The following is a 13883-nucleotide window of genomic DNA, read 5'->3' as shown; positions in this document are numbered from 1 at the left end:
TTTTTTCCTGACAGTCTTACCCTGTCACCAGGCTGGAATATAATGGCACGATCTCGGCTCACTGCAACCTCCACCTCCTGGATTCAAGTGATTCCCCTGCCTCAGCCTCCGGGACTACAGGCGTATGCCACCGCTAATTTTTTTTTTCAGTAGAGATGGGGTTTTGCCATGTTGGTCAGGCTTGTCTCCAACTAATTTTTTTTTTGTATTTTAGTAGAGATGGGATTTTACCATGTTGGCCAGGATGGTCTTGATCTCCTGACCTCATGATCCACCCGCCTCGGCCTCCCAAAGTGCTGGGATTACAAATACTGCTTTCTTATTGAGAGACAACAGCTTGGGTGGAGGAAGAGGGAAGGCAGATGGATTTCAGATTTTCCAGAGATAAAATAATAATAGAAACTGACATTCATTGAGCTTTGCAACACATCAGGCAATGTGTGAAGGGCTTTGCCTCTGATGGTCTTCACAGAAAAGCGATGAAGTCATACTGCTGACTCATTTCACAGATGAGGAAGCTGAGGCACGGATAGCTGGGAACTCGCTCAGGGTCACATAGCTAGGAAGTGACAGAGCTGGGATTCAAACCCCAGACCTTCCGACTCCAGGGCTCACATTCACCTGAAAAGTCAGAGGGAACAGACCCTGCAAAGCCCCATGCAGGGCCGGAGAGACCGGAGCCTGAGGTCATTGCTGTGAGAGGGGAGAGGGCCTTTCTGTCAGGGTGACAGGTGGGATCTGAAGCTGGAAAGCCGGAGAGAGGCTCGGTGGGGGCCAGTCCTTGCATGCTCCAAGAGATTCTGATCTGTTGCTGGGCAGCAGGGAAGGGCCAGGAAAAGAGCAGGTGCTGGGGCCGGGGAGGTCGTGAGGCTGAATCCAGGCTTACCACTCACACCTGGGCCACCCCGGACACGTTGCTCATCTTCTCTGTACTCCAGTGTAACAGTCAGGGATACTGCCTTTCCACGCAGTCAAGTCCGTGACTCCAAACAAAAAGCGGACATTTATTGGCTCCCATCTTTAACATTCTGTGGGGAATGGCTTCAGGTGCAGCTTGATGCAGGATTCCAATGGCATCACCAGATCTTTCTCTGCACTCTTTCCACTGTCTGCCCCACCCTCAAGCTCCAGGGTTTCTCCTCATCCTGGCAGCAGATAGAAGCCCCTTCTTTCTACACCACCCAGCCCAGCAGGGGTGACCAAGCTGCATCCCAACCTTTTCAGTATTCCAACTCCTGGGGGCTGGAGGGCACAGATCAGAGCCGAGCTGGGGTCGACCCCAAAACCCAGAAGAACCTTTGCCCAAAGGAGAATCTCCATACTGCGGACAGAAGAAGGGGAGCGAGTGCTGGGGGCCTGAAGGGAATCTCCCAGATGCCCACACACTGAATTCCAGACACAATTTGAAGAGGGACCGGGAAGACTTGAAATCATTCACCAAGAGCATCCACCGCCCAGCGTGCAGTAGGCACACAATAAATGCTCTTTTCCTTCTGCTTGGCAACCAACAGGGGGAGGAGGGCAGAGGAGAGGGGCTCCACAGGTCAGTGCTATGTGTGGCTGGAACTGATGCACCCTCACTGGGGTGGGGTGCGGGTGGGGGGGTGCAGGTCAGGAGGGAAGTGGTGGGTCCAGCTTCATGGGGACAGTGGACAGGCACCTAGAAGGGGTGGTCGGCAGGTGGTTCACCATGCAGGTCTGCAGCTCATTGGCTGGGATGCATTTTGAGGGTCTCAGGAACAGAGAGGCAGTTCAGACACAAGGGTGGATGACTTTGCCTGGGAGAGGTGTCAGAAACCTCCAGGAAGGCGGAGCATTGAGGGCGCGCTTCACTGTCCCTTCCTTGACCGCACTGCTCCCAGACATCGTGGACATCAAGCCGGCCAACATGGAGGACCTCACGGAGGTGATCACAGCATCTGAGTTCCACCCGCACCACTGCAACCTCTTCGTCTACAGCAGCAGCAAGGGCTCCCTGCGGCTCTGCGACATGCGGGCAGCTGCCCTGTGTGACAAGCATTCCAAGCGTAAGTGCCGGTGCCTGGGGTAGGGGGCTGTGCAGCGGGCAGGTGGGCGGGTGGGGATGTCCTGTCCTGGTGCAGCTGCTGCAGGGGTGGTGGTGGGTATGGGATGAGCATATCCTGCACTGGCCAAGGTGGGTGAGCCCATTGCTTCTTTAGTGCTGGCTGGTCGGGGAGCCTGGTCTTGCCACCTGCTGCCCCCCCCCGAGTCCCTGCACAGCCAGGAACATCCCAGCTTCTAGGGTTCAGGGCTCTAGGACCAGGGTCAGGGCATCCAGAAGGTAAGGAGGCACCAAACTTAAATATTGCCTCCTCTCGGAAACCTTCCCAGACCCCTACTTTAGATCAGGATCCTGCTCTGTGGCCCTGCAGCCCCCAAAGCTTCCCTTTCTTCCGGAACTAGCCGCACCCGACGAACTTGCTGTGGGCTGCCCATCTTCTCCGGCTCCTTGGAGCAGGGTCTGTAACACGTGCCCTCATCCTAGAGCCCACCACAGGGCCTGCTGTGGGAGTCCCACAGGGGTATCCGTGGAGGTCCGGGGCTGAACGAGTTCCAGGGGACATTTTGTGACACAGCAACCCCCAGCATAACAGCTCACACCGAACACTCACTCTGAGCCCAGCCCCCACCGAGGGCTTCACCTGTGAGCTCATCGAATCTTCACACAAGCCCCAGGAGGTGCTGTTCAAAAGAGGAAACAGAAGCTCCAGGTATTGGCCCACATTCAGTAGTGGCAGGGCTGGGCCGCCTGGCACTGGGTTGTGGCCACGGGCTCACACTGCCACAGCCGTCCCAGAGGTCCTTGAAGGTGCGGGATCAGGCCATGGCATCCATCTTCCCAGACAGCCCTGCAGGGCTAGCAAGGGGCCAGGCAGGAGGGGGGTGTCCCCCAGGCAGAGGGCAGGGACTTTGGTTATCTGGTTCCCCTCACTGTCTGTCCCCAGCGCCTACCACAGTGTCTGGAAATAAACTCTTGTTGAATAAACCCGGAGGAGCCTGACTAAAGCCTGGGTGCCAGTGGCAGGGGGCTGGTTGGGAGTGACAGGGCCACACTGTTCCCTTGGGGAGTCTGGTTTTGCTGGGCAGTCAGAGACAGGGTGCACACCAGCCCCAGGACTCAGGCTCAGGGCCCCCCAAAACCTCCAACTTCTGCCTCCTTCTTTGGCCAAGTTCTGGCCCCCACATCCACCCCTTCTTCTCCTCTGGGTTTGTCCACGCTCCGTGTGTCACACTCAGCCATCCAGGCATTCAGTAGGCGCCTATTCCCAGCATGGGCATGCAGCAGAGGCCAACCTTCGGGAGCTGGCATCTGCCAGGGAGACAGGCAGTGAACACATACCTGACGCATGTCAGGGCGTGGCGAGCAATGGCACCAACACCCACAAAGTCAAGTACAGGGACAGCGGGGTCAGGGAGGGCCTCCCTGAAGAGATCACAGTGGAACAGACACCCTGAGGGGGTGGGCCATGCTGATCTCTGGGGAAGAATGTTCTAGAAGGAGGGAACTGCAGTGGCCATGACTCCAGACATTGCCTGTAGGTCAAGGGAGGGACTGGGTTTTGTTCTGGGTGAGCTGAGAAGGAGAAGCTGTGGGTTGTCGTGAGATGGGGACTTGAGGACGAGGAGGAGACGCTGCAGAGGTTCCCCGGGGGAGCAGGCATCGGAGTCCCCTGCAGGGTCTGCAGAAAGAAATGGTGACCCCGGGGGTGGGGGTGGGGGTTAGGAGGTGGGGCAGGGCTCACCTGGCTGCCCCTCAGGATGTTGCTTGGAGGTCGAGCTTTGCCTTGTGGGGCGTGACTCTGCAGTTTGGTTTGAGCTGTGGGTGAAGGTGGGGCTGTGGCCTGAAACAACAGGCGGTGCCGGGGACCAGCAGGCAGGTTTCAGACCTACAAGCCTGAGGCCCTTATTGGGCTCCAAGGAAAGGGGTGGAGTAGGCAGCCAGATGTCCAGGCCGCAGTGCCGCCTGGAGGTAAGTGTGGAGTTAGTGGCCCGTGGACGGATGGGAGGCCAGAGACCAGCTGAGATTCCCCTGGTACAGGGGGCCCAGGGGGCCCAGGGCTGTGTCCTGTGCGTCACAACAAAGGACCACACACTTGGTGGCTTGAAACAGGGCATATGTATCGTCTCAGGCCACAGTCCCATACCCGGCTCACTGGCCGGAATGAAGGTGCTGTGGGCTGGTGCCTTCCGGAGGCTCTTTGGGAACGCTGGTTTCCCTGTCTCTTGCAGAGGTGCTTCTAGAGGCGCTGCATTCCCTGGCACGTGGCCCCTCTCCCCCACTCTCCAAGCCCACAGCAGCCAAGCCTCTCCCATGACTCTGACCCTCCTGTCTGTCTTTCACGTATAAAGACCCCTGTGATCACCTTGCCCTCCCTGCCCCCACTCCGATGATCCAGGATGACTTCCCCGTCTCAAGGACGGCTGAGTTGTAGCCTTGATTTCATCTTTGGCCTTAATTTGACTTCGCCGTGTAGCACAGCATAGTCACAGGTGCCAGGGATCAGGACGCAGCCGTCGCTGGGGGCCGTTCCATTGGCCACTGCAGGGCACTGCCCCCACCACCTACACCACCTACGCCTCCCGCCCATTGACTCAGGCCGCATGGGCCTCCAGCTGTGCCTGTGCCTGTGTGCAGCCAGCTGTGGGTCAGAATGGGATGGGAGAATACTGGGGAAGAGAGGAGGCTCTTCCTGCTCCTGGTCCGTCCCCGACCCTGTGTGAGCCCTGTGGGAAGGAGGATGGGGCTTCATGGCACCCCGTTGTTTATACGGGTGGAAATCATCCTCAACATCCTAATCTTAAATGCTAAGATCATTCAACTCTTCTAAAATGAGCGAGGCAGCTTTTTCTTTCTTTTTCTGGAACCATTGGTGTACTATATCTGCTCCTTGAAGTATTAGGAAAACTTGTGTGTGAATCTATTCGGCGTCCTTTTGAGGGAGAGGAGGAAAATGTTAAGCCACCAGTTTAAAATGCCGAGAAAATGATGTCGACAATGGTGACATCCATGTAACAGGATATTGTTTGGTCATGTCAACTATTGTTGTAGAAGATTTTTTAAAGCCATGGAGAAGTGATTATGATGAAAGATTTAGGGGATAACAAAATAAGGCTAGACCACCAAAAAAAATGGAAACAGAGAAAACTCTGGAAAGAAATACACGGAGTTGTCCCTGAGTGGTGAGCTGTAAGAAACTGATGGGATATTTTCTTTTGGTGTATTTTTATTTTAATGATGGATTTGAACTTTGAATCAGAAAACACATGTGTGTGCAGGAAGGGTGGAATTTAGGGAGAACAGAGACAGGCATAGGACAGTTTTGTGCACCCCTTGATGTTTGTGTGACATTTTTCAGTGGGCCAGAGGGGGCAGTCAGACCCCCTTTGGCTCCGGAAGCCTGTGCTGTCTGGTTCCCCAGGGCAGAAGCAGCGGTGACATATACCTTGCACATTTTGTGAGTCCAAGCACAGACGCATCCATTTCAGTCACATGATTTCATATGCCTGGTAATGTATGAGCCTCGTGTGAATCAGCCAACGAACTCAAGAGTACAAGAAATATGAGTGTTTTCGATGACTCAATTCAATTTCCTTCTTCACCCCCAGCTCCCAGGGCTGCAGTGAATATTGACTTTGGGGCCTCGGCAGATTCTGCTCCTCTCCGGATTGCACTGAGGTTCCAGAAGGCTCTGGCAGGCCGAGGTGCAAAGAGAGGGACATGGTGTCTTCCAGGCCACTGAGGACTTTTGACTCTGCCTGGGCGACCTTGGGGCCAGGTCCTTGCTGAGAAATCCCCAAGGGCCTGTTGGCTGTGCCCAGTGACTGACCTGGGAGGTTGGCAACATGCTGACCTCTGGGGGCTTTTGCCCCCACCAGTGATCCCAAGTCTGTAGACAGGGTGGGGCTGCCTGTGATTTACTAAGGTTTTATGTACACTTTTTGCACACATAGGCGAAGTTGGTTTTTAATTTTCTTTTCCTATACTCTCTTTGCCCAATTTTAAGATTCTTCAACTCTCCTAAAATGAACTGGGCAGCTTTTTCTTTCTTTTTCTGGAACAGTTGATGTAATATATCTGCTTCTCGAAATCTTAGGAAAACTTGTGTGCAAATCTATTTGGTGTCCTTTTGAGGGAGAGAAGAATTTTTTTCTTCTTTTTTTTTTTTTTAGACAGAATTTGGCTCCATTGCCCTGACACGATCTTGGCTCACTGCAGCCTCCACCTCCTGGGTTCAAGGGATTATCTCACCTCAGCCTCTGGAGTAGCTGGGATTACAGGTGTGTACCACCATGCCTGGCTAATTTTTTTTTTTTTTGTATTTTTAGTAAAGACAGGGTTTTGCTATGTTGGCCAGGCTGGTCTCAAACTCCTGGCCTCCAGTGCTGGGATTACAGGCATGAGCCACCATACCCAGTCAAGAGAAGAAAAATTTTAAAAAACCAGCTTAATTTCTTTTTTGATTATTGATTTATGCAAATTTTATTTAAAATTTTTCTGGAATATTTTTCATTCTCAAACTCAAAATCTTGTACGGACACTTTCTCTTTCATGCCAGCAAAAAGATTGTGCAGCAATTTTTAGCATGCTTTCACAGCTTCCATTTCTCCTGGTTTAATCTGCCACATATTGGGGTGAGTGGCTGAAGTGTCTGTCCTTCTGTGTGCCTTGTCCAGGCTGTGTTTTGCTCTGAGGCTCTCATGGGAAATCAAGCACACAGCTGATTTCCAATTAGCAGGTGGTGGCTGTTTTTAATCTGAACACAAATGGCTGTTATTTGAGCTAATTTTTAAAAAGAGATTTGGGGATTAGGATTAGTTCTTCACCTCCCACTTCCATCCACGTATCCAGTTACTGCTCAAAACTCAGGGAGCGGCTGATAGTGACACCCCGGAGATGTGCTCACAGCATCATTTTCCTAACAGAATCAAACTGCGAATGAAGAGCATCCTGGATGCAGGGAGATGCTCCTTTCTGCCATTGGACAGATGAGGAGACTGAGGGTCTGAGAAGTTCTGTAACTTCCCTGGACCCCTCCTCCATCAGGGCAGAGCTGGGGGTACACAAGCCACTCTGTTCCCTCTGCAGCTTCCCACCTTTCTCCGAAGCACTAGAAATCCGGGTCTTGTGTCTGCTTGGCAGGGTGACAGGGTAACCATGGAAACAACCATACATGAGTCCTCAAAATAGACAGTTACTTCTGCTTATGACAGCACAGAGCCCACGGAAAGAAAGGGCCGTGCCCAGAACACCGGGATTTCTTAGAATAGGGGGTGATGATGGCCGAGACCCTTCGTAGGTCCCCAACGACGTGCCTGGCCCGGTATTGGGTGAAATAATAACCACAGCCCATTCGTTGCACGCTTAGTGCACACACATGCTGTTTTCAGTTTATATCTCATTAAACACTCAGCATCTATGATGGGTGTGTTATACTCTTCATCCTACAGATGAGGAAATTGAATACACTTGACCCTGGAATGATGTGGGGGTTAGGGGTGCAGACAGTGCCCGAACGCAGTTGAAAGTCCACACTCAACTTTTGACTCCCCCAAAACTTCACTCCTAATAGGTGACTGTTGGTGGGGAGCATTACCGGTAACATCAACAGCTGATGAACATTGGAAGAGACTGGAGTCTACCTGGATTTTATGCATTTGTGACATACCTGACTTTTTCTTTTCATGTATGTGTGTGTGTATCCGAGGCTACAGGGTGCATCTGAGTTTTTTCCAATTGTGGCAAATCTCCAAAATGTTTTCAGTATATTTATTGGGAAAACCGCACATCAGGGGACCCGCAGGTTCAAGCCTGTATTGTGTGAGGGTCGAGGGGCAATTGTATACTCACTTCCCATCGCTGTGGGAACAATTGCCACGAGCTTAGTAGCTCAAAACAACACACAAGACTGTTGTACATTCTGGAACTCAGGGGGCTACCTTGAGGGCTTCGGTTGCTTTTTTTTTTTTTGGGGGTTGCGGGTTGGGCTGTTTTCTTATCTTTTCCAGCTACTAGAGGCTTCTAGAGGCTGCCTGCACACCTCGGCTCATCCTTCCAGCCTCTGCTTCCATCATCCCATCTCTTTCTTCCATCTTTGACCTTCCTTCTTCCTCCTATACAGACCCTTGTGATGACATTGGGCCCATCCAGATTATCCAGGGTCACCCCCTACTTCACCCCCTACTTCCTTCACTTAATGACATCTGCAAAGGCCCTTTTGCCATGTGAGGTAACAGGTGCACAGATTCTAGGGTGGAGGATGCAGATGGATGGCTTTAGGAGTCATTGTTGTCTACTGCATTGAAGCACAGAGAGATTAAGACATTTGCCCAAGGTCACACAGCTAAGTAGAGTCAAGATAGAGCCTCAGAGAGTCTCATGCCTTCAGCCTGCACTCTTTCTCCCTTACTCATCACAGAAGCCTTGAGAACTAAAACGCTTACAGGAATTGTGGGTGAGCTGGGTTCTTTTTCTTTTCTTTTCTTTTTTTTTTTTGAAACGGAGTCTCACTCTGTTGCCCAGGCTGGAGTGCAATGGTGTGATCTTGGCTACGCCTCCCGGGTTCAAACAATTCTCCTGCCTCAGCGTCCTGAGTAGTTGGGACTGCAGGTGCCCGCCACCACGCCCGGCTTTTTGTATTCTTAGTAGAGACAAGGTTTTGCCATGTTGGCCAGGCTGGTCTCAAACTCCTGATTTCAGGTGATCCGTCCACTTCGGCCTCCAAAAGTGCTGGGATTCCAGGCGTGAGCCACTGTGCCCCACCTGAGTGGTTCATTTAAAGGGGCTGTGTGGAGTCAACTCACTCTAGTAATGGGTCTGCTGCGGCAAGACCAGCCCAGCCCAGACCCTGCAGCTATCTGGGTGCGGGGCCAGGGCAGAGCTCCCCAACAGTGGGAATAGCCCATGCGAAGGCCCTGTGGCTGGATACGGAGGCTGGCGAGAGGAGGTGAGGTCAGAGAGGTGTGTGGCTGGAGGAGGCCTCAGGCCAGGGCAAGAGCTTCGGGTTTCCTCTGAAAGGGACGGGAACCACAGGGCCGTCTGAGCAGGGAGTGGGCCAGCCTGGCCATGTGTTCACAGGATCCCTCTGGCTGCCCAGTGGAGAATAAGCCGAGGGGCGAGGTAGAAGTGGGGGCCGGCTGAGGGCAAGCGTGTTCATGCAGGGGAGAGACGCTGGTGCGCAGAGTGAGTGGCCCGTGCAGGTGCGGAAGGGGCGGGCCCTGCCCCCCATCTCGGGTGGAGCTGCTGGATTTGCTGCTGGATTGCATGGAGAAGGAGGGAGGGTCCGGGATGGCTTCAGGCTCTGTGCAGAGATGAGGCTCCTGTCTGTGTGGAGCTGTGTGGAGGAACCACAGGAAGTGCACTGGTAAATAAGTAGGCGCCTTGGAGTGGGAAGGTTTCCATGAAGGGCGTCAGCAGCCCTCTGATGCATTGCTCCCCAGGGGCCAGGAGAGGTGTCCCTGGGTGAGAAAGAGCCTGGGAATGGGAGCGGGGGTGCCACACCCCACAGTAGTGGCTGAGAGGAACCTGGCTGACGTCAGGACCCGTGTGGCTGGAACAGGTGGAGAGGCGGGCTCTTGTGTGCAGAGATGGGATGAGGGGAGAGTGTGCCGGGCCTGGGGGCCACAGCTGGGCTTGAGTTTTGTTTTGTTTGACGGGGCTCGATCACATGGTGCTGGGCAGGGAGTGACAGCTGTCATCTCTTCATCAGTGAGCGCCTAATGTACCCACCCGTGCCCTTGTAGAAACTCTCTGCCCCTCCTCACTTTGTACAGCCTCAGGGGTAGGGAAGGAGGCCACACAGGAGGCCCCTCCCCAAACAGTGGCCTCACCTGGAACCCAGGAGCAACCCAGTGTCCAGGGGTGCTCCGGGATCCATAACCCCCATTGTCCTTCTTCTGCCACTCAGACCCTCCAAGCTCCTCCTGGAGTGCGGCCCGAGGTGAGGCCGGCAGGCTCAGGCCACTCCACCCTCATGGATGGCCTCGTATCCCATCAGATCACAGGAGGGAACCGTGGCCAGAGTAGCCCAGGGCGATCACCACCCGGGACCCCATAGGCCCCTCTCCCCTCCAGGCCACCTCCTCCCGTGTTTCCCACCTGCACCCACCTGCAGGTCCCTCCCACCCCGTCTTTTTCTCCAGCGGCCTCACTGAGCTGCACTTGTCCCTGAATGCATGGCTCAAGCCCATGCATTTCTATCATCTGGACCCAATCGGCCTCCACCCCAGTCCCAGAGGAGCGTCATCCACACACTGACGACGATGGGAGTGGGGCACAGCAGGTGCCACCAAGAGGGCCACAGAGCAAGTGCCACGGGCACACAGGGGCCACCCCCAGGTTGGTCGACGCTTCTCTGCCAGGCCTGGAAACTGCAGTGGAACTGCATCGGGTTGAGGAAGAAAGATGTCAGGGAGGGGCTGGAGCAGAAATGGCGGGCAGCAGCACAAGCTTCTCTGCTCAGGGAGCAAGGCAGGGCCATGAGACAGGGTCCGTGCTAGGCAGAGGCGCCGAGATGACCAGTGACTAATGACCAAGGCAGGACCCCTGGCCCGAGGGAGCTCACAGCCCCATGGGGGGACCCGGCCCTCCTGCCAGTGCCACAGAAGAAGGTACCCAGCGGCTCGGGGGCAGCAGAGGGTAAGCACTGGATTTCTTTAGAGAGCATCAGAACAATGTGCACGGAAAGCAGGTGTGAGCCTGGGGTTCTGGAGCATATATAGGAGTGGGTAAGAAAGACCAGCTGAAAATGGGAAAGAGATCTCAGGGAGAGAAAATGATATGAAACTCACTCCAGGAATCCCTCCATGGTTTTATTGAGCAGTTACTGCAAGCCCCGCACTGGGCCAGCGCCTTCAGACATGACCTCTGAAGATGCCATCGTGCTTCTTCTCCAGACGAGGGAAGCTGGGCTCAGAGAGGACCAGGGGCTTGCCTGAGGTCACACAGAACATGATCCACTCTGCTCTCTGCCCCCACATGGCAGGGCAGGGGCTAGGAGAGGCAGGGGGAGATGCCTAGGGCTCAACATTGAGGAGATACTCACCCCCAGAGCCTTTGAGTGGATGCAGTGCCCCAGGGGCCCAGCAGGAAGGGGGCTGGAGTGTGGGGCAGAGGGGAGCTCCCGTGTATGAGGCAGAAGCAGCAGGCTGGCTGGGACCCATTGAAAAGTTGCTGGTCAGCTACAGGTAGGAGCCTAAACCTTGATCCTGGATCCTGTGGGCACTGGGGAGCCAAGGAGGGCTTTAAGCGGAAGGAGGAGCTGTCGGTTGTATGTGAGGCTGGAAAGGAAGGCGGGCACCCGCTCTCAGGCTTCACCTCCCGTTTCCTTTGATTCACAGGTCCGTCACAGCCACCCCATGCTGTGGTTGGGCTCCCCAGGTCCCCTCCACCTTGGCCTGAGCCAGGGGTGGGGGTGGGGAGGGCTCTTTGTGCCCACAACACCGTGCAACACCAAGGGAGGAGGAGGATGTGGTTGTCAGGGAACCAGCTCGAGCCATGAGAGCCCTAATTATGCAAAATCATTAAAAAGAAACAGGATGGAGATTTTGGCTGATTGAGAGCTCTCCAACTTTTAAATAATTAGGGCGTGGGGGAGTGGGTTGAGATGGGACTGAGCCCATCACAAGTGTCCGGGGCTCTGAGACACGTTTCTTTAAACCCATGGCAGGAATAATTACTGTGAAACATCCTTAGTGATTCAGTCATTTAGAGGGGAGACTCCTTATCTCTTGTTAACACTTTGAAGGAGGTGCAGCGGTGTGTGTGTGTGTGTGTGTGTGTGTGTGTGTGTTCGTGTGTGCACTCGGGGCCACAGATTGATATGGAATAGCAGATTCCACTATCTTTTGGAAAAAAATCTATTGTATCAAAAATTTCCTAGAAATGTCTAAAAAGAAAAAGAGGAACTTTTAGGAATGGGTTTTCAGGCGTATCAATATCCCTTCCCATCTATCTTTTGCATTTCTGTTCCTTGTGTCCTTAAAAACCCTCAGAAATGCCCGAGTACAGCCAGCAGTGGGGTGACAAGGGCCAGTGTCGTTTGGCTTTCTGTTTCCACCTATCGATTCGATTGTCCCCTCAGCCTTTGATCTTTGCGTTTTTCCTCCTGGAGGCCGGTAGGAGGCTCAGCCATTTGCTCTGCCCTGTGACACCCAGCGCCGGTGCACCCTGTGATTCTGGCCGCATCCACCTGCAAGTCATGCTGGGAACCTAGACCAGCCCTGCAGGTTTGGGGGAGTCTGATCTGAGAGACCCCTGAGCGGGCGAGGGGGTGCTAAGGCCACTCCCAAAGTCAGCCTGCAAGAGGCCGCCCTGGCTTGGTTTTGAACTCACCCCCGCCTCACCCCCAAGCGGCAGAAAGCCTAGTTAAGGCCAGACAGGTTTCCCGCCACTCACCCGGGCAGGTACTGGGGGCCACCAGCTCCCGCTGAGATTCTGTTCCTTGTTTCCATCTATTTCGCCACCAGGGGTCCCTCTTCTCTCAAGCCCTCTCCCTGCTTTTCCCAAATATGAGGTCTCTACCCAATGCTAACGGAAAGGCAGCACAACATCACCCCTTTAAGGAATCAAGCGTTCAGAGTGATTTTCTTTCCTGCAGGCATCAGAGAGAAAAGGGAACTGTGGTTGATCCTTCTTTGGCTTAACAAAGAAAAACTACAAATATATATATATATATCTCTTTCTGCAGAAACAACGATGCCAATTTAATTATTATTATTGGGGCACAAAACATTATCGTGTGAGATGACCAATTAGAACTCAGAGGTTTCAGAAGCTCAAGGTGACTCCCAGGGAGATTTTACTACCCCTGCCCTACCCATCCTTCTCCGCAGGCAGGGAGGGCTTGGAGGGAGGGAGGGAGGGAGAGAAGGAGGGAAGGAGGCAGGGAGAAAGGGAGGGTGGAAGGGAGGGAGGGAAGTTAGTAGGGCTGCAGCACTCATCGTGCACTGGGCTCCCTCTGTACAGGATCTTTGCTGCCTACGGCCCTGCCTGTACCCAGGGTGGTGCCAGGCCTGGCTGCAGCCCCCTCCTCCCACCCCTTCCTGGAAAGTGCCCTTGACTCCTATTGTAGGGAGGAGCAAGGCCAGGGCTCAGGGAGGTGAAGGCAGTCAAGGCCACACGAGGGGCTCAGGGATTCAGACCCCGGCGGCCTGTTCCCTCCCAGCTCCCCCTGCGAGCAGCCTCACCCCTCCTTCCCATGGTGCTGGTTTTCTTTCTGGTCCTCCCTTCAACACGCCCTTGTGGAAAGAGGAAAGCTCGGGCCACTGAGAAGGGCATCCCTTTGAACGGTGGAGGGAGACTGAGGTCAGGAGGCAGGCCTGGGGACTGGGGGTGTGTGGAGGGGTGGGTTGGGCTCCTGGAAAAGGAGGCGCCTACGGTCAGTTTTGAGTTTTGTTAATTCAACACCTGCCAGCCTGACAGCATTCTAATTCCAAAATACGACACCACCTATTACTGGATAAACTGGGCTCCCTCCCGCCTTCCCGTTCTTGACACCGGGACTGGAAGGAGCGACCATCTGCCCTCAGGATACCCGGTGCAGTGCCGCGGCTTTGAGGGCAGAGGTGTGGGGTTGAAGGCCACCACTGCTCATCAGAGGCCATGGAGAGGCTGAGGACGGAGCTCTAGATCTCCTGAGCTTCAGGGGTCTGCTTCAGAGACAGGTGTTTGGAGGCCTTGCTCTCAAGAGAGGTGGGGGCGACCTTCCTCCTGCCTGCCTGCTCTGATTTGGGGGGATACCAGAGGCAGGAACATAAACGTGGGAGCCTTTTCCTGCCCTGTAAACAGCTTCCCTCCCCTCCCCTCCCCTGAGGCAGGAACATAAACGTGGGAGCCTTTTCCTGCCCTGTAAACAGCTTCCCTC

General features: G+C 54.3%; 1 protein-coding gene across 3 annotated transcripts in view; it reads left to right on the top strand.

The window, feature by feature from the left end:
• The window catches only part of PPP2R2C (protein phosphatase 2, regulatory subunit B, gamma), a 287323-nt gene that overhangs the window by 256793 nt on the left and 16647 nt on the right, over nt 1–13883 (top strand). For all 3 annotated transcript variants that reach the window (XM_012002141.1, XM_012002143.1, XM_012002140.1), the window contains one exon: nt 1863–2027. In XM_012002141.1, coding sequence (XP_011857531.1) covers nt 1863–2027 — 165 coding nt within the window. The remainder of the gene's footprint in view (nt 1–1862; nt 2028–13883) is intronic.

The sequence above is a fragment of the Mandrillus leucophaeus genome, unplaced genomic scaffold (genome assembly GCF_000951045.1).
Source record: "Mandrillus leucophaeus isolate KB7577 unplaced genomic scaffold, Mleu.le_1.0 Scaffold68, whole genome shotgun sequence".
NCBI classification, from domain to species: Eukaryota; Metazoa; Chordata; class Mammalia; order Primates; family Cercopithecidae; genus Mandrillus; species Mandrillus leucophaeus.
This window is presented reverse-complemented; position numbering and strand designations above follow the sequence as displayed.